The sequence below is a fragment of the Nymphaea colorata genome, chromosome 10 (assembly GCF_008831285.2).
Source record: "Nymphaea colorata isolate Beijing-Zhang1983 chromosome 10, ASM883128v2, whole genome shotgun sequence".
Lineage (NCBI taxonomy): Eukaryota > Viridiplantae > Streptophyta > Magnoliopsida > Nymphaeales > Nymphaeaceae > Nymphaea > Nymphaea colorata.
Genome location: NC_045147.1, coordinates 8,595,098 through 8,618,972, shown reverse-complemented (window position 1 = coordinate 8,618,972; position 23,875 = coordinate 8,595,098). Strand labels below are relative to the sequence as shown.

The 23,875-nt window shown below is 41.1% G+C and overlaps 3 protein-coding genes across 3 annotated transcripts; 1 reads left to right on the top strand and 2 right to left on the bottom strand.

The window, feature by feature from the left end:
• Positions 1-504: 504 nt before the first annotated feature.
• Positions 505-1,952, bottom strand: LOC126410466 (uncharacterized). Its single transcript, XM_050080219.1, has 2 exons — positions 1,038-1,952; positions 505-741 (listed from the first exon to the last, which is right to left on the bottom strand). Exons 1-2 carry the CDS (start codon positions 1,930-1,932, stop codon positions 704-706), a joined length of 933 nt encoding a protein of 310 aa, XP_049936176.1. The 5' UTR covers positions 1,933-1,952; the 3' UTR covers positions 505-703.
• Positions 1,953-4,663: 2,711 nt separating this feature from the next.
• On the bottom strand, positions 4,664-7,543 carry LOC126410442 (uncharacterized). Its single transcript, XM_050079996.1, has 4 exons — positions 7,446-7,543; positions 5,943-6,359; positions 5,672-5,753; positions 4,664-4,826 (listed from the first exon to the last, which is right to left on the bottom strand). The coding sequence occupies exons 2-4, from the start codon at positions 6,277-6,279 to the stop codon at positions 4,664-4,666; spliced, it is 582 nt and encodes a 193-aa protein (XP_049935953.1). The 5' UTR covers positions 6,280-6,359; positions 7,446-7,543.
• A 14,601-nt stretch (positions 7,544-22,144) lies between these two features.
• On the top strand, positions 22,145-23,873 carry LOC116262237 (translocase of chloroplast 159, chloroplastic-like; the record flags this gene model as incomplete). The annotated part of the gene is given in 4 exon segments (XM_050079991.1): positions 22,145-22,496; positions 22,499-23,638; positions 23,641-23,731; positions 23,858-23,873. Coding segments are annotated over 4 exon segments (1,599 nt in total), but the record flags the coding sequence as incomplete, so codon positions are not given.
• Positions 23,874-23,875: the final 2 nt, after the last annotated feature.

Sequence of the window (23,875 nt, the reverse complement as noted above, 5' to 3'; positions counted from 1 at the left end):
AGGAATAAGGTCTCCCAACACAGATGACGGCATACGATTAATAAGATAGCATGCTGTGAGAACAGCATCGCCCCAGTAAGAATGGGGAACATGGCTATGTATGATAATGGTTCTGGCAACATCAAGAATATGACGGTGTTTCCGTTCAGCAACCCCATTTTGTTGGGAGGTATAGGCACAAGAAGTTTGGTGGATGATACCCTTATCCCTGAAAAATTGTTCCAAAGAGGAAGCACAGAACTCAAGAGCATTGTCAGAGCGCACAATTTTGACACAAGTATCAAACTGAGTCAGAATTTCATTGATAAAATTTTTGATTACATGACCCACTTCAGATTTATGCTTCATAAGAAAAACCCAACTAACACGACTATAGTCATCGACAGCAACAAGATAATATCGATGACCTTGAAGAGCAGGTGTACGACTCGGACCCCAAACATCAAAATGAAGTAACTCAAACACAGAATGGCTACTTCGACTGGGCCGTGGAGGAAAGGATGACCGATGGTGTTTGCCCAACTGACAAGACTCGCATTGAAAAGAAGACTTAGGAGACAGCTGAGGAAGAACATGCAGCAGTTTCTGAAACGGTAGATGTCCAAAACGTAAATGCCAAGTATAAGCCGAGGATGAGGACGACCCTGCAGAGGTAGACCCAGCAAAGGGAAAGGGATGCACTAGCCTGTAAAGACCTCCCTGTTCACGGCCACTGCCAATCACCCTGCCCGTCAGTATATCCTGAAACACAAGAGAAGAGGAGTCAAATATCGCACGACAGTTTAAATCTCTGGTAATCTGACTGATAGATAGTAGGCTATGTGGGAATTCTGGTGCATGAAGAACATGTTGCAATGGTAATGATGAAGTAAGTTGGACCTCTCCAAGTCCAACAACGGGAGAATATTTGCCATCTGCTAGAATAACCGAGCGACCAGGTGGAGTAGGGACATAAGAAGTAAACTGTGCCTTGTCTCCACAGAGATGTGTCGATGCACCCGAATCAATGAGCCAATCTGTAGTGTCAGAATACATACCAGATGAAGATGCACTGGCAGCAGTAGTGATAGTAGAGGTGGTCGGATCAGGAGCTTGTTGAGGTCTATCTCCAATCAAGTGTCTCAACTGAGAGATAATATCATCTGCACGTAACTCACTGGAGGAAACAGGATGCTGAGTCTTAGGCTGCTCTGGAGAATCAGTAAAAACAGTCTGATTGGCAACAGCTGGACGACCATGTTTCTGCCAACACTTATCCACAGTGTGACCAATGCGATGACAAAACTGACATACTGGGCGCGAAGGGGTATTGCCACGGCCACGGTATCCTCGTCCTCTGGCAAAGAGGGACCCACCTCTGCCACGAGTAGCAAGCATAGCAGAAGTGGTATCAAGAACAGTCGATGAAGGGATTGGAATTCTGCTTAGCCTACTATAAGCTTCATCAATAGGAGGAATCGAGGGACTAGTGAGCATCTGATTCTTTGCTGATTCATAAACAGAGTCTAATCCAGACAGAAATACTCCGACCATAAGCATATCTCTGTATGCCTTCTGTTGTTCACACTTACATGCAGGAAAGTAGCTGTTTAGTCTCTCAAACATGGACTTGAGACTAGAATAATAAGTATGTAGAGGGCGACCATCTTGGCGCATCTGATGAATATCATGATGAAGCTGCATAATTCTTGTTTCATTCCTTGCTTGTGAATAGGTGGCTGCAAGGGAATCCCACATATCCTTTGCACTTTCCTTATGCAGGACTTCATTGGCAATGTCTTGAGTAAGAGTACCAACAATCCATACCATAACCAACGAATTATCTTTAAACCAAGTAGTATATTTTCCTACCTTCTGTACGGGCTCGGGCTCCAATATAAGATGTTCCTTCTCATGAGCGATCAAGGTTCTTTTTACTTGCATGGCCCACATCTCGTAATTACCCCCATCCATTTTGGTGATAAAGCTGGAAAATGGGGAACTCTTCATCTCTCCCGACGACACAAAGGAAGAGGTATTAGCGCCGCTGCTAATTTCAGACATCGCTCAACACAATGGAGGAAACCGAGCCACGGAATAGGAAGTGCAGGCAAAAAGAAGACAATCACATATCGAAAGACAACATGCTGATCATGAAGCAGTTAACACAGGCAGCAATCCATAAGTCTGATCGGCTGGAAGAGGCAACAACAGAACTGAACGAAGACAGATTACCAGAGGCGACAGCGAAGACGCTGAGAGGAAAATCAGCGTGCAGAGCAGCGGTGGAGCAGAGGAGAGTGGTGGAGACAGCAGAGGCGATGCAGCGTGCAGCGGCGATTCAGCGGCAGCGGAGAAGCAACAGCGACGGACGGCGGCGGCGGGCGGAGGTGACAGCCACGGCGGGCAGCGGCGAAGATGACTGCAACAGCTGACGGAGGCGTCGGGCGGAGAAGACAGCAATGGGCGGAGGCGTCAGGCGGAGAGGTCAGCGACGGGCGGAGGCGTCGGGTGGAGAGGTCAGCGACGGGCGGAGGCGTCGGGCGGAGAGGTCAGGACAGCGACTGGCGGAGGCGTCGGGTGGACACGAGCGGGTGGAGGAAGCGCAGCGATGGGCGCGGTCAGGCGGCGGGCGGCGCCGCTCAATCGGCGCGCCAAGGAGGAGGAGACGGCTGCTGCTCTGATACCATGATAAGATTAGAAAGAATAATCTTTGATTAACCTCGAAATCTGCCCTAACTCCTCTTTATATAGACTAGAGGAGAGAGAGAAGTTACAAGAGAAACATCTAAAGGAAAAGTTATTACAAAAGTACCCTCTTAAACCTAAAACTGAATATAAACACATCTTAACATCTTAGAAATCAAAAAATATGAGCAGATATTGACCTAATAATTGCACATCCACAAAAGATTGTCACGTTTAATTCCTATGAGTTCAGCATTCATGCTATTCATCTCTTGGCAGACACCTTTTTTTCTTTTTATTTTTTTGTAGCAGCTTTTTGCCTTTTTTTCTTGCTTTTGATTTTTTTTTTTAGGCCGACCTTCACCTCTGAGGGAATACCTCACCACTCCAGAGGCTACTACAGAGCTCCACCACTTTGGTGGTTATGTGTAGCTTTGTCACGTATCCAACCCGTTTCACCTTGCGGGTTTTCAATATGCCAAAAGTTCATAAGTCATCATCTTCGCAGCATAGACATAAATCACCTTTATGCCTACCAGGTACTCTCGATTACTAACCCAGAGGAACGACTACACAAGCCCTGAGCCCATCTCTCAACTCTCATTTTGATACCTACCAAGATTTTAAATGACATTATGGCCTCTCTCTTAGGATATTTTCCTGCTAAATCCTTGTAGACGCTTGATCGGTAGAGTCAATAACCTTTCCTAGTTTTGACTTTCTCAGCTTCATAGAATTTTTCCTCACCGTTCATATCTAGGATTTTTCTAGACTTGCTCTTCTAGTGATTGACAACAAAAATTTGAAACATTTTCCTTTTACTCAGAGAGGAAATAAGAATAAAATAAAGAAATATCATTTGTGTGAGAAGACACTTTTAAAATTCTTTTAATCAAAATTAAAAATTTCATCTTTCAAAAAAAGTCCTTGACATCAAATGGTATGTTACCGAGAAGTAGGAACTCTCCTCTATCTAAAGAGGAGTATTTATCAAACTAGATGGGCCTGTTAGGTAGAGCAACGAACTTCATCAGCTCTCTAGTCAAAGTATGGTCTTCTAGACAAAAGGTTGGTTGATGGGTAATGAGTTCCCATAAATGTCATGTCACCAACTGGCTTCAAAAGGTGTGCCAGTCAGCAAAATCAGCACGGTATTAGTCTCCATGCAAGGGCAGCAGCAACCATTCCTCAAGGCTTCAGTAATTTCACTAAGTAGTTGGTGAACACCATATTTATGAACCAACAAAAAGGTTGTACTCACAATCAGCAAATCAAAGCCCAAACCAGAGCTCTGATACCATGAAAATGTGACTGACATCAGTCACATATATACAGTGAAACTCCATGAAAAGCACCGAGGCCATGTGACCAAAAAAATAGAGAATGAAAAATATTATTGAGTCCTACCAAAAGCTGTAGAAAACGACTTCCTCACAATGGCAAAAACAACAGCAGTACATACACAATGAAGAACTAAGGAATAAAAAAAGAAAAAATAGAAGATAGAAGAGAACTAGCAGTTGGACTAGGTCCGATTGCTCCAAAAGGAGTCGTTGGGGCTAGCCAACTGAGCTGGACTAGGTTTTGGATGATGCAGTTGAAGCCTCCTGTTTCGGTGGGGATTTCGAGTTAATGGCAGAAGAAGCCAACTTCTTCTGCTGCACAGCATCTGAATGTGAAGAACGATGTTTAACAGAACCGGATAACTTCTCAACTCTTACACCATCCTTGTTAACATCTGAATCCTTTGCCGACAGCCCCTGACCGAAATAAAGTTCTAAAGAAATTAAACAAGGAAAAATAAATTAAAAAAAAAAAAAATCAAGACAAACATGTGCAAACACAATCATGCACTTACATTCGGTAATGAGTTTGCATCTACTATAAGCAATTTGGAACCAAAAAAGTTGGCAAGTGCCTTTGCCAATGTCTCCGGATATATGTCTGAACCTAAAAGAGAAATGACAGCATATGGTAACAACATTTGTAGATAAAACTAACCTCCACTTAACACCCACAAATTTCCAAGAAGAGTGCCTGAAGGATCCGATAACAAAATTCTTGCACTAACAGTAGGAAGATCTGTGGTAAACTTGGCAAACTCCTTGTGCTTCAAATGTATGTAGATAGGACAAATCAACGCATTTTTTGTGTTTTCACTAAACAAAACAAGGATTTTCAAACTGTAGCTAAAAGTTTTGATAAATCAATACATATAAGCATATAATATTACTGCTTATCATAACAAGCAACTACAAGAAACGCTAAACATGTTTGCAAAATTAAGAAATATGATGCTACTTTCTCGAAAACATGGGCAAGATAATGTTCAATTGTTGCTATCCAGATAGATACGAAGTCTAGTATAGAATTGTACAATTTCATTAATATTTTGTCTTCAGCTTATAGTTTATAGTACAGTTTCCTTAGCTTTATCTCTACAGTACCAATTCGACCATAACTTTTTCTCTTCATCTCAAGCACCACACTCTAACATGCAAAATACAAACTTCCTTAACTTCCTAAATTTTGTAATTTCTGGTCCATTTTGATCATGCAAAAGAAACAATCTCATACAACTTTACTCCCTAGTACCCTCTTCAAGTAAAGTTGATATGTAAATACTAGATACCAAGGTGCAACCAGATGCCCAATTTGGGGAAGGATACTGGAGATTGATTCTGCCATGCTTTTTACAATGTTGGATCCATGAGAAAAATGTTCTTTTTCTTGTCCCTATTCTACTTCGATTATATATAAGCAATAACATTGTATGCAAGTAATTCTAGAGACTATATAATAGAGAGATTAGCTTGGCATATGGTGACTTAGACATAACAGATTCTCATCTCACATTTTGATAGACGAAATCTCAAAAGAATAAACCAATTATAATATGTAACAAAACAAGATATGGACATCTCACATCATGAGACAAAAGCTAGTCTAAAGTCACAAAAAACAAAGGAATTTTTGCAGAAACCGAATGGATAGAATATGATACCTCAAATAATAAGGGAAGTTGTCAAATGACACTTGAGTGTTTTGACCATCCAGAATTCCCTCGCGCATGTTGTCCTTAAAAGCTTGACATTTAGCAGACATTGGCAAAAGTGTTGATGAATCAGAATCCTTAAACATCTCCTTTCTATCTTCAAGTAATGGTTTGAAAAAGGACCCACTTGGATCAATGTCAGCTGTATCCTTCAGCATACGCATAAATTTTTTATGTGAAATGGACTTAAAGTTCCATCTGCCATTATCTGCATTCATACCACGATCAATGTTGCCAACATTAACATCTACTCTGGATGTTTGTTCAGCTGGTGCGGGTGCATTATCATCTAGTGGCACAACAGTTCTAGAATTTTGATCAGCACTGTCTTTCCTGGTGCAGGTATTGATATCAAGCACGGGAACAGAATCGTCTGGTACTTCAAAGGCAGTAGATAATGCTGGTCTCCCTATTGCTTGTTGGGCATCCTCATTGCTTTGGGAAGGTGGAGGAAGAAGTGACAGATCATTCCCAAGGTTTGATAGAGACGCCAATATTGATGCCCCTGCCACAGCAAGCAGATGGATCACGAGATCTTGCTTCAACTTGAACCTCATTTTAAAGGGGCACTGTGAGCCTCTGCAATACCGACAGAAGATGCAGCAGTAGGACTCTCAACTGTAAGCTGCTGGAAAATCTAGACGCATTTTAAGGAATACCATGAAGCAAGGATGCAAAGAATGCCTAAAAGCAATGTTGTAAAGGCTTATTGTAACGCATATCGGTCGAGATAACCTATACACCATATCATAAGTCATAACATACCATAGTGTATCATAAATTATTTTTTAACTCACCAAAAAAAAAACCAGAAAAAATTTCAGAAAATCATGAATATTTGTTCTATATAAAACACTCATCACACACATAAATGAACATACACGATTCATCATTCATAAGCCACAATATGGTAACAACACATTAAAAGATAAAAAAAAAAATCTCATAAAACAAACAGAAACTTATGGTAAACTTTAGAAAACAATAGAAATATATATAAACCTTGAAATTGAGAGATCGTATATCTTTTATATAAGAAAAAACACAAAAGACTTCTTTTTCCAAACATGAACGGGTTTCCCACGAGCAAATCTTCCTCTAAAATGACACTTTCTCCCTCAAATTGATGATTTATTTGGCAATTTCTCTCCAAAACCAGCAAAACTCTCTCCCAAAGCTCTCAAATGTGTCAGAAATGGAGGAGAAGAGGCAGTTTAAAAAAAAATCAATCAAAAGGTGCATCGTGCCCCTTTTTTAAAAATTGCACCGTATCATAAGACAAGGCAAGATATGGTCAAAACATATACGACACACATGAAAAATGTGTATGATATATATTCAGCCAAGTTGCCAACTTATATGATATGTATCATACGATACGCCTCCATATCATATAATGCAGCGGCCTAGAAGAAAGAACCTTAGAATTCAGCTACTTCAGAGCTAACTACATAAAATTATAATCCAGAGAACAGACTATTTTGTGCATACTGCATACACATGTATTTGTATCAATAAACAGATGTGTGGCGAAAAGAAAAACAAAATAAAATTTTGATAAGATATGCAAAATGTTCTGCCACTATGACTAGTTTGTTAGACAGAGACACATGTCCAGTACCAAGTTAATGATAGAGAGAGGCAGAGAGCACCATGAAGTCCCATAGAACCAAATCTTAAGTTTAGTAAGCAACAGTGTGTTCCAGTAGCAAGTAAAAGGTACATAAGAATGGTTGCCAGATGAACTAAACACCAGCTCATCCCCAGCCCGAAGGATGACATCTGAGTTCTTTTTGACAGGCTTTCCGTTGACTTCAAGGGATCCTTTAGCTCCTGCATTTTCCAATATACTGGTGCATCCTTCCTCTCGCTGTTCCCATCACCAATAATGAGTCCAGAGAGCACATGCCAGTCACAAGTTTCAGATAGTATTTGCAGAAAACAAGATAAATATATGCTATCTTGCAAACAATGTCACAAATAATTTTAAGATAAATTTTAAGATTACCTGTACAAACTTCAGTCGACAAAGAACTGAACTCACAGATGAATCCTTCAAGTACAAGTTGCAGCTACGACTTTGACCAACCGTGAAAACAGGACCATACATGAACAAATGAGGATTCTGAAAAAATAAAACTTGCAAAATCTCAGACTACATTAAAAAAGCAACATACAATTGACTAATACTTCCACCGTGTGTAATAAATCTGGAATTCTAATTTCTAAATCAACTTCTACAGCCCAAAAAGAAATGCGCACTGTAGAAGCGTCATAAAGAGGAGGGAATAAACAGACTGAGGCATAATTGATTTCCTAGCTTTTAAAGGAGCAATAACTTTAATCTAATACTGCAGACAAATGTCTCCAAATCTCACCTTCAGAATATGATATCACACAAAAGTTAGCCAAGTCCCTAAAATCTAGTTGTACTAGTTGGTTTGAATCAGTCAAAGTTGGTCAACTAAAACAAAAGAAAACAAAAAGAATGGAAACACAACATTAAAATGCCAAACGTAATAAAGACAAAATACCATTATGTATAAACACATGTTTTTCTGTTATTGTACATATATACATATACAAACACATATCGCGCAATGTTTTAAAACTCAGTGACTCGGGACTCGACTCGTCCATTTACGACTCGTGACTTAACGGGTCAACTTGATGACCCAGACCGAGTTTCAATCAATGTCAGACCATCAGAGGGGATTCTCTTTTCTGTTTTCTCTTTCTATTTTCCACAATATATATAATCAGTATTTTAGTACTAACTCAGTGGAGATTATCTTTTCTCTACATTTCTTCAGATTTCTGTTTAACTACCAGACTCACCATGTTGGCTCCTTAAACAAAAAACAAACAGCAATAGAAAATGTTATGTGCCAATATGCTGGATAACATCACATCTTAAGCATCAAGGTTATTTAAGAGAAGCAAAAAGGGCAATTTCATTTTGGATATATGGGAGAAAATATCTACCAGACGGACCAAGAAGCCCAACACTAATTAGAAGACTTGAAGTGCCAGCCACTAGGCCACTTGAAGATTGCTTAAATATGAAATAATGCAATAAAAGCAAGGGAATGGAGTTTAAACCATTATACATCAAAAATCCTAAAACCTTCCCACTAATGTGGCAACACTGTATGCATTATCCACTAGTACATCTCAATACTAATTTTGTAGGTGATTGAACTGTCTCAAGGCTCTCAACTCCCAACAGCTTGTGCAATTTACAACAATAAATTACCTTGAGAGCTTCTATGTATGAAGTAACTAACTGGTCAGAATTCGCATATTGAAAGCATTCTCCAACATACTCGGAACCAACCACAACAATAAGTCGCATCCAGTTGCCAGGCTTCCTCTGACATGCCAGGTTTCAACACAATAGGCTAATGAGGATGCTCTTTTCTACTCAAGTACCTTAGGTCCTTAACCTCATATAAATAACATAATTGATTGGGAAGATGTACACTACTAAGCGATAACATTCTTAGATTAACTATAAAAGACTGTCTCTGACACTGGTTTCTAATCATTCACTTGCCCTCATCCGTTTATATAATTGGCTGACCATGGAAAGATGCCATAAATGAACTTAAAATATATTCTTGACCACAAACTAATACAGCATTAGCAAAACACATCCAAACACAATGTCGACGTACATGGAGGCATAATGGAATTGACTTCATTTCTGTCATCTACCTACTCCTTACCATGACCTTATGCTGCCCTTCATTTGCAGGATATGTTGACTTGCGTCCTATTTGAGAGGTCTGTGAAAGGCCTGAACCAAGCTACACCACTTAGAGAACTCATTTTCATACACTGACGACACATGATAATCCTAGAGTTTACCTTCTACACTGTGAAATAGGACCAAACGACAAGGCAAATCTCAAACTCTTGAATCCAGTACAGAGAAAAAAATTATTAAGCTGATAACTGAGGAAACTGCTTCGCCTGAAACAGACATAGACTTCCAAATTTCCCGTCTAGAGCAACAGCATACAAGACTAACGATCTTCACGAGCATGACAGCGTAATTCAAATCAAGGAACCATACTTTATAAACACGGAAATCCCTGAAGGGACCTCAAGTCCATGTTAGTTAATGAATCAGAACAACATGCAACCGACACAGCCGATGCCTACAACTGAAATTTGACCAAATTGGGGCAGTAAAAACCTCCCTACACATGACCTACAGCCGAAGTCAGGAGAATCAACAAAACAATGTACTCGATCAGCAATGAGGAAGTGGATCGGGGAACATACCTGCGGATACTGTGATATAAGTCTTCCCCATGCAGTCAACAATTCCAAATTAGGCGTCCTTTTCTTCGACCTATTATTCCATGTCGATGGCAATGTCTTCAATTTCTCCACCTCCATCGGCGCAGAACCTACAAGCCCAGGGTAAGCAAAACGGAAAAAGATTAAGGAAAGCAGATTTTCACAATCATCGTTCTCCCCAAGTGGCACATGCAGAACTCGGGATACAAACCTAGTGAAGGAGGTGGCATCGCGACCGGTTTGTCGACGGAAGGCATCTGGATCGGAAGCTGGGGTTTCAGCCGGTGCCAAATCTTCCACAGAACCGGTCGCCGGATCAGAGGGGAGCTGGTATCGTGAAGACGACGACGCCAAATCCTTCGAGTTGAGCACATGGTCCCTGGGTGCTACGGGCACCTCTTTCGGATGGGAGTTCTCTGCCTGGTTCCCCCAATTCAAACCCCAAAGGAAAACAACCCCCCAAGAAAAACACAGAACCCAGACGTTGGGTTTCAGTAGACAACACAAGTATGGGTAAACAATAACGAACAAGATTTGGGAAGGTTTTGCTTCATTCGAATACCTTGAGACGCTTGCTGCTTGGCACCGGCGACGGCGTAGAAAGCTTCGCCGATGAAGAGGTGCGCCTGGTGGAAACCATGACTCCCTTCTCTGATCGTGTTCCCTTCTCTCCCCTTTCTCCAATCCTTCTCCCCCACTTTCCTCCTCTCTACGAGGACGAAAGTCGGTCGCTCTTCCTCTTTCTTGTCTTCCGGAAACGGCAAAGGGAGGAAAAAAGGGAAGACAACGAAGGGTCGGCTGCTATTTGTAAGCAACAAGAAGGAATACCATTTGATATTCAAAAATGACATTGATGAGTCCTAATCCAATATTACAAGTAATTAATACGGATGAGATGAGCGAGATTGAATCGGACGTGGAAATGTGAAAAAAAAAAAAAATCTTCGGCATGCCCTTGGACATGGTCGAGTTTCTTGGTTTTTCTTTTCCGTCGTTTTTCTTTTCCATCGGTTGAAAATGTTTCCTTAGTCGGTTCCTCTATGGAAAACCATTTAAAGGTTTCCTCCGTAATAAAATGTTCCCATTACAATTTGTTTTCTTGTGAAGGCTAGGCAGTATTTTTGTTGATTTCTTTTTTAAGGTTTGCTTAGGAAAGGGTTTGAAAAAGTCGTTAGCTTTTAACTTTTCTATCATTATTTTTTTTTTTTACATTGTCAGTGTCTTCTGATTCATGCTTGATGTCGAAGTTTAAAGCCCAACTCATCAGTGTTCTTGTGGATGTACAGTGGTTTTGGAAAAGCCGATTCATGTTGCACGAGAGTTTGATCTTGTACTTCAAAATCATGTTTTTATTGTAGGTTATGATTGTCAAATGTCTTGTTTTACCTAATCATAAATCATGGTACATTTTGGATGTACGTGAAGTTCATCCAACTCTTTGTAGGCACTGGGGCCAAATTAGAGCTCTATAGATGAGATTGTTGTCAAGCTTGAATGTTCCAATGAATGGACCAACATGTCGCTACTTAGTAATGACTTGTCTATTGGCCATGATTTTGGTCTCCCTAGAGTATTATGCATGCATTCTTTCTAGTTGGCGTGTGTTGTTGCATTTAAGTTTCAGTCGTATTGTATTATTTATTAACTATATATATTCTTGATAGGTTTGGAACACATTCTTGAGGTTCTTGGAGTTGCTGCAATAGAAGACCGTCTGCAGGTGATTCTCTTTTTCCTTCTCTGGGGGGTATTGTTTCGTGCGAGAGCTTTCCTTCTGGTTTTACTTAAGTAGATTGTCTTCATTTTCTTATGGATGCCATTGCAGGAAGGTGTTCCTGAAACAATCGATTTGCTTCGGAAGGCTGGAATCAACGTTTGGATGCTTACTGGTGATAAACAAAATACAGCCATTCAGATAGCGCTCTCTTGCAACCTAATGTCTCCTGGTTAGTCATGCTTCATTCTTCTTTTCTCACGAGCCCAGGTCACTTTGTTTGTGTAGAAACACGAACAAGAAGATGAAGAGAAACAACAATCACGATGTAACGTGGAAAACCCTCAACAAGAGGGAAAAAACCACGAATGAGGAGGAGCCGGTGCCCACTAGCCGCCAAACTCTCTCTCTCCTTAGTCTTTCATTTACTCATAAGGATTAGAGTTACATGACTTAAGTAGTGCCCAAAACGGGCTACAAGGCGGGTTGGGTATGGATCCGGACCCGAAACATACAATCTATCAACACTCCCCCTCAAGTTGGGCATACATATCAAACATGCCCAACTTGGATACATTCCTCTCAAATGAAGCTGAAGGAAGAGTTTTCGTCAGAACATCAGCAGTTTGGTCTTCAGACTTCATGTAAGGTAAGATCAACACTTTCGCATCAATTCTTTCCTGAATGAAGTGACGATCAATTTCAACATGTTTTTTTCTGTCGTGAAGAACAGGATTGTTGGCTAAGTTGATTGCAGACTTGTTATCACAGTACATCTTCATAGGTCCTTCAATCTCTATTCCAATGTCAGTCAACAATATCTTCAACCATAGTAACTCTGACACTCCCATAGCAACTGCCCTATATTCTGCCTCTGCACTGGATCTAGAGCAAACATCCTGTCTCTTGCTCCTCCATACAACAATGTTTCCTCCCAAGTAGACACAGTACCCTGTAGTAGATCGTCTGGTATCACCACAACCTGCCCAATCCGCATCAGAATAGCCCTCGATTTCCACAGTCTCTTGTTTCACATACAGGAGTCCCTTGCTAGGATTTTTCTTCAGGTAGCATAGCACTCTCTCCACAGCCTTCAGATGTGCATCAGTTGGTGCATGCATGAATTGGCTCAAAACATTCACCGCAAAGGTGATATTAGGTCTCATGAGGGTAAGATAAATTAGCTTCCCAACCAGACGTTGATATCTTCCCTTGTCTTCTTCACAGAGAGGCTCTCCATCTCTAAGACTCAACTTGTGCCCAGTGTCAAATGGGGTAGGAGTAGGTCTACATCCCAATTTACCAGTTTCTTCCAGCAGATCTAATGTGTATTTCCTTTGGTTTAGTACAAGACCAGTACTAGACCTAGCAACCTCCATACCAAGAAAATACCTTAGCTTGCCAAGATCTTTGAGATCGAATTCTGTAGCCAGTAACCCTTTTAGCTTGATAATCTCCTCCTCATCATCTCCTGTGACAATCATGTCATCAACGTAGACCAGCAGGAGAGTAACCCTGCTCTCCTTCTTCTTCACAAACAGAGTGTGATCTCCATTTCCTTGTTTGTATCCATGACGTATCATCACTCTTCTCAGTTGTTCGAACTACGCTCTGGGCGATTGCTTAAGGCCATATAAGGCCTTTTTCAGCTTACAACATTTTTCTGGTTCTTCATATCCTGGAGGCATATGCATATATACTTCTTTTTCGAGGTCACCATTGAGGAATGCATTCTTAACATCCAGTTGATACAACTTTCACTCCTTCATCACAGCTAAAGAGATAATGACTCTGACAGTCTCCAAATAATCAATCTCATATTTCTGACTAAACCCCTTGGCCACAAGACGAGCTTTGTATCTTTCAACACTCCCATCTGGTTTGTACTTGATGGTGTAGAACCACTTAGATCCAACCAAGTGAGCCGCCTTAGGAATCTTTACAACTTCCCATGTCATGTTTCTTCGCAAGGCTTCCATCTCTTCTTGCATTGCATAAGTCCACTTAGGATCACTCTGAGCCTCAACAACATTCTTGGGAATCATAGTCAAAGAAAGAGAAGATACAAAGCATTGGTAGTCCTTGCTCAGTCTAGAATATGAAACAAAGTTACCAATAGGATGTTGAGTACATGACCTGACACCCTTTCGCAGGGCGATGGGAAGCTCTTCACTAGCAGCAACAGTTTGAATCTCTTCTTCAACAGGTTGCTTCTGCGCACGACTTGGGTCATCCAGGGAAGGACTAATTGGATTGGGAGTAGAATTTTCACCACCTGTCATCTTATCTGTACAAACTCTTCGCCTAGAGTAAACTTGCCCAAATAGACGATTGCACTTATCTTCTGCCTCAGTGGAACACTCTCCATTTTTCTCCTGTTCATGCACCTCATTAGATGGACCATTTTTCTCCTGTTCATGCACCTCACTAGATGGACCAACAGAGTCACGCCTGTAGTCCAAAAAATTTGTAAACTGAATTTCCTGACTCGGAGAATACTCTTCCTGTGACATAGAGTACTCCACCTGAAGAGGATTCTCACCAAAATAGGAAACATGTTCAAGGAAAGTGACATCTTTGGTAACATAGGCCAGACCAGTGGAAGGGTCTCGACACTTGTACCCTTTTTGAGTGGGAGAATACCCTAAAAAAATGCCCTTAATGGATCTTGGATCAAGCTTTTGAATGTGATGACTATGATTGTGAATAAAGCAAACACAACCAAAAACTCTGAGTGGAAGAGAGAAAGGTTCACGACAACCCGGTAACAGAGAGTGAGGCGTCTTTCCATTCAACACACGACTAGGCAATCGGTTTATAAGATACGCACTAGTCAGCACAGCATCCCCCCAATACTTTTTTGGAACATGACGTTGAAAAAGAAGAGCTCGAGTTATATTCAATAACTGATGATTTTTTCGTTCAGCAACTCTATTTTGAGGAGGGGTATAACTATAGGAAGTCTCATGAACAATTCCCCTTTTTTGAAAGAAGCTATCAACAGACTGGCACATATACTCTCGAGCATTGTCAGATCGAAATGTCTAAACAGATGCTCCATATTGAGTTTCCACATAAGCAATGAAAGTCTCTATGACAGTAGGAACTTCACTATGGTCTTTCAGCAAGTAGACAATAGTGTTACGAGAATAATCATCTATAAAGGTGATAAAATATTGAAAACCATGACAAGAAGGAATCCCTGCAGGCCCCCACACATCAGAATGAATCATGGCAAATACCTCATTAGACCGATGGCTAGACAAAGGGTATGAAGCCCTAACATGTTTGGCCAGGTGACAGACATCACAAGACACCATAGTCATATCTAACCTGGAACATATATCAGGAAACAACTATCTAAGAAGGCCAAAAGGCAAGTGTCCAAGGCGCTCATGCCAACGTAGAAGCAACTGAAGGGAGTCCTCTCTATTCTTTGTAGCTTGGCTGATTGTCGTCATGAGAGGCTGAGCAGCACGCATAGGTAAACGATAGAACCCGTCAGAAGCTAGACCAATCCCAATCCTCTTCCCTGTCACCAAGTCCTGCATAACACAGCGATCAGCGGAAAATATAAGTTCGCAATTTAACTCCTTCGTGATCTTGCTAACCGACAAGAGATTCAAGGGAATATGAGGAACATGTAGAGCATTGTGGACTAAGAACTTGTTCAAAAGTGGGAGACTCCCTTTTCCAGCCATAGAGATAGATGAACCATCGGCAAGGGAAACACGATCCTTTCCTGATGAAAGCTTATACCCATGAAAGACCTTAGGATTGCCGGTCATGTGGTGAGTAGCGCCACTGTCAATGATCCACTCCCCCATACGACAATCCGCCATCACGTCTATAGATGAAGAAGCTACCATAATCACAGATAGTCCAACAGGAGGCACGAGCAGCGATACAACAAGAGAGACACCGGTGACAACGGAGAGCACCAACGGGCAGTAATATCCTTGGATAGAATCACAAGAACGAGAGAAAAATCAAGTTCTATCTAGAAAGGAACGATAAAGAGAGAGAGGTAATATCTTCACCGGATTCCCAATCAACCCCAAGAGTGAACGAAATGTCGATTGGGGGAAACGATCGTCGATGTCGCTCGACGGAAGCGGTTCCTTCTCTCTCTCGGTCTGCAATCTCCCACGGGTAGAGGTTGCGTCACACGTTCTCCTTGCTGGAATCAAGATTCAAGAGGCAAAACCCAGCAAGTATCAAGGTATAGAAGTGAATAGGAAATCAACTTCGAGATGAGGAAAGCCTTCACCCGTAAGACCAATTTAACCCCGGTCTTTTGTAAGGAAAGGGGGATGCGATCGCCGGAGCACCGGCGGACGTTGAGGCAATCCTCAAGTTACGCTCCTCTCCTCCTTTACGTCCTCTACCAAGTCACGGACCAGCCACCTCTTCTTGCACGGTGGGCGCCAAAAAAACAAGAAGATGGAATCAAAGATCAACCAAGCAATATATTGCAGGTAAGAGGCGGATGCACTTCACCGGATTTGCAAAAGACCCCTAGGAATTGACGTGAATAGGGGGAGGCAAGCCTAGGAAGCGCCTAAGCACGCATATCTTCCTTCTTCTCCAGGAAGCAAGACGACGGCGCAAAAAAGGCAGTGGTGCAAGGGACAACGGTGACGGCGACGGTTTACAACGCAAGAGCGACGCCGCAAGAGTGGCTGCGATGGCGATGGCGCAAAGGGTGACACAGGCGGCGGCGGCGGTGGTGGCAGCGGTGGCTGCTGCAGTGGTGGCGGTGGTAGCGGTGAGAGATATTAGGGTTGGAACTTCACAACCCCTAAAAATTTCCCAAACTCGTCGGCTCTGATACCATGTAGAAACATGAACAAGAAGAGGAAGAGAAACAACAATCACGATGTAACGTGGAAAACCCTCAACATGAGGGAAAAAACCACGAATGAGGAGGAGCCGGTGCCCACTAGCCGCCAGACTCTCTCTCTCCTTAGTCTTTCATTTACTCATAAGGATTAGGGTTACATGACTTAAGTAGTGCCCAAAACAGGCTACAAGGCGGGTTGGGTATGGATCCGGACCCGAAACATACAATCTATCAACAGTCTGATCAGCGCAGATTGTCACAAAGAGCGAGCTGAAATGTTTTCTCTTTTTGGCATTTGACAACTTTCGTAAAGAAAATTAATAATCTTTTACTATATAAGATCATAAACTTTCTTCTGTGTGCAAGCTGTATGTGGATGTGATCAAAATGTGGTCTTAGTTCTCTTTTCTTCCTTCATGCAAGATCTTCAGTATGTGGATGAAGGGAAGACGCCCTTGATCTTGTTTTGTGCTGCTGTTGGTGGAGACTCAGGCATGCATAGACGGTGTAGGCATATGTGAGAAAGCTAATTGGAAGATTGCTACCATCCAGATCTAATAGTATGGTTCCTTTTCATAAACTTGCTGATGTTGTTTCTGTTGGACCTGATCCTGCTTATTTCTTGCGCTTTCTATTACAAACTACTTAGTCATGCATAAGCTATCAAATGGTAGTAGAACTTATGTCAATTAGATCATGCAGAGCCAAAAGGACAACTTCTGTTAATAAATGGGAGGACAAAAGATGAAGTTGCAAGGAGCTTGGAAAGAGTGTTGCTTGCAATGCGAATAAGCACCTCAGAGCCTATGGTGCAAACTTTGTCACACAGCTTTTTTTTAACTTTAGTTGAGCTGCATGTAGGCCATATCAGCCAATTGTGCCTCATAAAATAAGCTATCGGTTTTATGTCTGCATTTCTTTTGTTGTAGGTTTTGAGGAGTGCTTTCAAAAAGATGCACATCTATGTTCATCAGAAGTACGATTATTTGTACGAATGGAATGAGTAGTATATACCATGTTGCATGGATACTTATGTTACATTGGTATGGATACGAGTGCCCGGTGTGGGTGTGATTGTTCAATTGAGTGTTTATTTCTGTTTTTTGACGTGGTAATTTCATTTGTTTTTACTGGAGAACATTGAACTTTTATGTGTAAGATCGTTTTTGAAGTAGACTAGGAATTGTAGCTATTGTCCTATGTTTCTGGTAGAATTTTCACCAAATTAAAAATCGTTTTTAAATATAAAAACGACCTTCAAGTTTGTGCTGAAGTTTGCTAAGAACAAGGATCTTTCTTTGTAGAAACACAAGTAGGTTGCGATTGTATGATTGACCTATATCCAACTCAAGCGGCAAATTAGAGAGGCTGCTAACATGTAATAGTCCAAGTAAGGTGGATATATATCTATGATTTCTTTAGTCGTGTAGCTATGAGGAGATGGTCGGAATTACAGGCAAGTCTGTTGGTAGTCCAGGGTCTGCGACAAAGAGGTCATTTTTGCTATAATCTACTAGTTTCTGACTGAAAGCCTGAAGCTGGTTTTTGCTGGGTAATGCCGTCATGGCATTGGCTTTAGTTTCTGTTTTCATTGTCAACCAATACTTCTTTCAAATTTTCATGATTTCCAAGTGCAATACTATGTTATGAGGATTTTTTATCAAAGGTTTTTTATGGCTTAATTGGTTATGTTCTTTCTTTACACCTTCCCCTTCCTGAGTTTTTACTAAAACCTGAATTAAGAGATGCACTTTCATTCTAATTTGAGTGCCTTTTATGTGGTTGTCCAACCATTACATGGTTGGATTTATTGAGTTTCAATTTCATCCGTACTTCAAACATACACTAGATGAAGTTTAAATTGTTTTACAGCCACACAAAATCTTGGGCTAAAAGCATGGACAAAAAAGCACAAAGTCACACACACACTTCTGTCTGGAAACATTCCTCTTTCATTTTCAAGTCTTATGGGAGCTAATGATGTGCATTATCTAATCCAGAACCAAGATACATTAAACTAAATAACTTGGGACCTATGTTTTTAGGAGCTCCATGGTGAAGTCAAGTCAGGCTCCATGAATGTCAAAGTGGTGAGGAAGGGAGAACTCAAGCTTTATGTTGGACAACCACTAGAGGAAGTTGAGAGAAAATTGCGTTCCCTCTAGACCAACTCTCCAAGATGTAGAAAAGGAAACAGGGAGAAGAAATCAAACATGTTAATATTTCTTTGTGTTTCCTTGTGGTGGTGTAATTTTAGTTATTGACAAAGCACAATCATGGAGAGAAGAAGAATCTGAAAAAAAGCAGAAAGATGGTGATACGTTTATCCATTTCATGGTCAATCTATATGGGGCCTATATAAAAGAACAATCATGTCGTCAAGTGCTTTTGCCATCGTAGCTTTTCATAGCTATGTCAACATAGTCTACTTGTGCAAGGTTTCAATACTCTTACCTCTTATTCATCCCTTATAGATTTAGAATATCAGAATGTAATTCTTTCAGATAGTTCATAGCTCTTTTTGTATGTCCAGGAAAGAAAAGGATGTAGCATGGTTGTAATTGAGATTCTTAATGAGGGTCCTCAAAATCCCTAGGTTTGAGGCGATTTACATCATATTTATTTGTAAGCTATCAATTTTGAGAAAATAAGATCCATCATTCAGTTTCTTTGAAGCCACAAAACATGCAAAATTGTTTTTATGACACGGGAATCCCACTAACCTTCATGCCGACATGATCTGGAAGTTAGTACATCAGGTTGTTATCTCATTATCTGTTTTGTAGCTTGTAAGATTTGGGCCTGAATAGGTACTGGGATTTCCGTCTGGAGGTTCTTCTGCATACTGCAGCTGGTAAAGTATACTAGTTATGGACTGGAAGGGAAATTGTCCCTTACCTGCAACTGGTAAAGTATACTAGTTATGGACTGGAAGGGAAATTGTCCCTTACCTGCAACTGGTAAAGTGTACTAGTTATGGACTGGAAGGGAAATTGTCCCTTACCTGCAACTGCAAGATCTTATCTGGTCACCTCTAAATTTGGAATTTCTTTTCTTCTTTGGTTTGTTGTTTGTTTTCACGTTTTTCACGTGAAAGGTTTGGATAACAAGGAACTCTACAAGGACCAGACTACTTAGTGGACCAGCCTATGGGGAGTAAGCCTCAGTGAGTTTGGACCACTGTGCTTATGAGAATGCAGAAGATTTCAAGGGCCCGGAGTATCGTTGGGACTTGAACTTTAGGTTTTTTTTTACCTCACTACCTTTCTTAACTCCTTACTTTCTGCCAGTTTAGAACACGTTGTTCGTATTGGATATCAATCTGCAGAAGGTGCATCAAGTCTATCAATTTTATGATCTTATTCATATTAATACGGTTTGAGATTGGTCGGCAGTGGGTAGAACTGAGATAAGCTTCAGTTTCAGCGTTCATCAGTTTTGCTCCGTACAAGTTTTTAGTGGACGTAAGCTCAAGGTTACTCTATCCAGATGAAGCAGATGCCCAGTAAAAATTATGAGCACAGATCAACTTGAACTAGTATATATGAGAAACATGATTTTGGGGATCTAAGAACTGATTTCCCGATCTATTTCTCAATAAGATGTGGCCTGCTAGAGGCTACATTGTGTTTCTCTTTCCCCTAATTTGCGGTATGCTTATTCTTGCCAGTAAAAAACTATAATGTTAAGCTCAACGCTTGTTCGTACGTCAGGATCACATAGTTCCCTAGTTAAAACTTAAAACAAGGCAGAGAAAAGTGGACATTCACTTTTGTCTTAATTATTCCACTGTTTACTCCATCGTAACTGATGCAGCATGTACATTTGTGTCGCATGCCAAAGCAGTTGGCTTTCAATATGTCAAAGGACTTCTCAGTTGTGAGGTGGTGGCCACAACAGTAAACCTTCAAAGATCTTCCTTCTGCAGTTCGTCCATCTACGTCGACGAGTCACCCGCCATGGATGGATGCCTTGCTTTAGATGACATGGAATCTGGGCAGTAGTCTCAAAGCTAGTGATACATATTGAATCTAGTTGCAATGAATGTTTGTAAGGCTCGATTACTGGTGGTTGGCTGCCTCTCATCTACATGAAGAAATGGCAGCCGGGACGCATTGAGCTGATTGCTGCCTTATTTGATCAAATTGTTCATGTGAGGCAGATTCTTGGTGCTGTAAATATACTACTGTAATGGCACTGGATGAAAAATTAAAATGGTTGTTAGGTTATGAGCATCTGAACATGATTCATAAGCTTGAACGTAGGGCACATCTGATCTTTATCAAGGAGTCTCAGATCTCTGGGCTTTGAATTGTGAGTATGAGAGTTGGTATATGGTGGAAGCTCGACGTGTGTTTACTTCACAGATCAAGCACGTTCGTTGGCTTGATGTGATAGGAGTCCCTCATTGTCATAGAAGAAAAGGGGAAATGAAAAGGGCATTCATATTGTTTAGGAGATGAAATGTTGGTAGGAAGAATATTGTTCGAACCCTTTGGTGCAAAATGTTAATGCACGAAATCTGTTGCAGAAAGCCCTGTAACACCCTTCACCCTTAAAAGTTTAAACATGATATATATATATTAGACCATCTCTCATGCTTTCCTATATACTTCTCGTGCTATCAGCGTGTGAAATCTGTATTTTCTAAGTGAAGGTCAGCTTCGACCATCTGCAGAGAAATAAGAACAATGGTCATGGAAAAGAGGTGAGGCATAGAGAAATTTTAAATTTTTAAGCATAAATTTGCAGCATCGTTAAATTCATTTAAACAGTTGAAAAAATTCAAAACCCAATTTCTAAAATTCAAACGCTGGTGAAAGATAGTTTACTTTTTATAACATAAATTTCCAGGGATTTAAACGGGTTAGTTTCAATAAGTACTTTAAAAAATCATAGCGGGATGAATTGGTACTAACAGAAAACCAGGAAAAAAAATCAAAATCCTAGAATCGTATCCAGGCTCAATTACATCCTTATTCATGAGATTGTCCAAATAATAACTTGGACTGACAATCGTCAGTTATGAGCTTTAAATTTTAAAATTCTCTAAGCAGTTCTTTTGAGTTGGGATCTGGACAATTTAAAATAGTCAAGTTTTTAACTTATAATTTGACAGTGACAACCAATGTTCAAAATCACAGAGACGATGAACGGCAGTGCCTCATTAAGAAACATTAAGGAGGAAGTTTTTTTACGGTGGGCAGGGTGGGTTCTTTTGGTACGAGCTCTCTGGAGGTAGAGGATAATGCCGGGAAGTTGGGATCAATAGAGACCAAAGTGGCTGGTGGCACCAGGGTAATTGCAGAACTTGGTCGTGAATAAGTCACCCCGAACTAGTTCACAGGGGCCAAATGATTCCGAAATTATAAACAAGCAAGAGCTGGATGCTGATGATGGATCAATTGCTACAGGTGACAACAGTGACGATTTGAATTTCGTCAGGGAGTTAGAGAATTTCGTGAAGTTCTCCAGAAACTCTGACGTCAGATTTGCTGAGAACGGGTCTACCGCATCTCACATCATTGAGGCAGCAGATAGTGAAGAAGAAGAATAATATGGTGATGATGATAAAGTGTTGTTTGATTCAGCTACCCTGACGGCTCTGTTGAAGGCCGCGAGCAATGTTAATGCCAGATCCACCTCTCAAAACCCTGCCGGTTTGGGATCATCAGTTCCGGCATTAGGTCTGTCTGCACCTCGCAGAATTAGTAGTGCGGGTAATTTTGCTTCTTCAGCCACGAGAGAATCAGAAACAGAGAACATGGATGATGAAGAGAAGAAGCTTCATGACAAGATAAACATGATCAGGATGAATTTTTTGCGCCTTGTCTACAGATTAGGACAGTCACTCGACGAGTCGGCTGTTGCTCAGGTTCTTTACAGGTTAGCTCTTGCTGAAGGAACGAGGAAAGACTCTTCAGCCTAGACACCGCTTTCCAAACTGCAAAAAAGCTAGAAGAAGATGGCAAAGAGGAGATCGATTTCTCCTGCACTATTTTGGTCATTGGAAGGACTGGAGTTGGCAAGAGTGCAACCATCAATTCTATATTTGGTGAAGACAAAGTTCCAACCGATGCCTTTCGGCCAGCTACAAGTATGGTGCGAGTGACCACTGGCATTGTGGATGGTGTGAAACTTCGAGTGATTGATACTCCAGGATTAAGACCTTCAGTTATGGAACAGCGTACCAACAGGAAATTTCTTTCGTCGGTGAAGAAATTCATGAAGAAATTCCCACCAGATATTATCTTTTATGTCGATCGGATGGACACCTGTTCACGTGACACCAATAATCTTCCATTGTTAGAGTCGATCACCTCTAACCTTGGGACATCCATATGGTTCAATGTCACCGTGGCTCTCACTCATGCATCTTCTGCAGCACCAGAAGGTCCCAGCGGCTCTCCACTTCCTTATGAAACATTGGTTTCACATAGGTCGCAAGCCATTCAGAATTCCACCCGGCAGGCAGCTGGAGATATGCGTCTCATGAATCAGGTGGTGCTTGTTGAGAACCACCCATCATGCAGACGGAATCAACGCGGCCACCAGGTGCTGCCCAATGGGCAGAGTTGGCAGCCGCGGTTGCTCCTGTTATGCTACTCTTCTAAGATATTAACAGAAGTAAATTCTCTACTGAGACCGCAAGATCCTGCCATCACAAAACTCTTGTTCGGTGGTCATCGTTATCGTTCAGTACCGGTTCCATTTCTGCTGTCCTCATTGTTGCAGTCAAGATCCCATCCTAGTCTTGCCTCTGCAGATCATGAGGAACCGTACTTTGAGATGGAGGAAGAGTTGCCTGAAGCTGATACTGACGAAGAAGAATATGATCAGCTTCCACCATTCAAACCTTTGGGAAAATCTCAGATAGCTAAGCTGAGCAAGGAACAGAGGAAGGCCTATTTCCAGGAGTATGACTATCGAGTGAAACTGTTCCAGAAGAAGCAATTGAAGGAGGAATTGAGCCAGAGGAGAGAAGACGAGAAGCTCTCTGGTTCGTGCCCAAGAAGTAGATCAGATGAATCTGATCCCGAGAATGGGGACCCCCCTCTATTCAAGTCCCATTTCCCGACATGCTATTGCCATCTACATTTGATGGGGATAAGCTACTTATGCTAACAAAATTATATATTTGCATGTATTTGATTGTATATGTGTGTATGTATGTATGTATATAGTTATCTGGTTCTGTTAGTGGGATTTTACTTCCATCGTACCCAAAAAAAATTTTTTGGGAACTAATATTAATATGGCAAGCCAATAGAAAGGAACAAGCATAAAC

Coding starts and splice junctions, on each gene's coding strand:
- LOC126410466 (XM_050080219.1), bottom strand. CDS start 1,932: ATGTGGGCCATGCAAGTAAAAAGAACCTTGATCGCTCATGAGAAGGAA. Junction 742..1,037: donor TGCCAGTGCATCTTCATCTG/GTATGTATTCTG, acceptor CTTGTGTTTCAG/GATATACTGACGGGCAGGGT.
- LOC126410442 (XM_050079996.1), bottom strand. CDS start 6,279: ATGAGGTTCAAGTTGAAGCAAGATCTCGTGATCCATCTGCTTGCTGTG. Junction 5,754..5,942: donor TGTTGGCAACATTGATCGTG/GTATGAATGCAG, acceptor CTAAATGTCAAG/CTTTTAAGGACAACATGCGC. Junction 4,827..5,671: donor AACTTCCCTTATTATTTGAG/GTATCATATTCT, acceptor TGTTTTGTTTAG/TGAAAACACAAAAAATGCGT.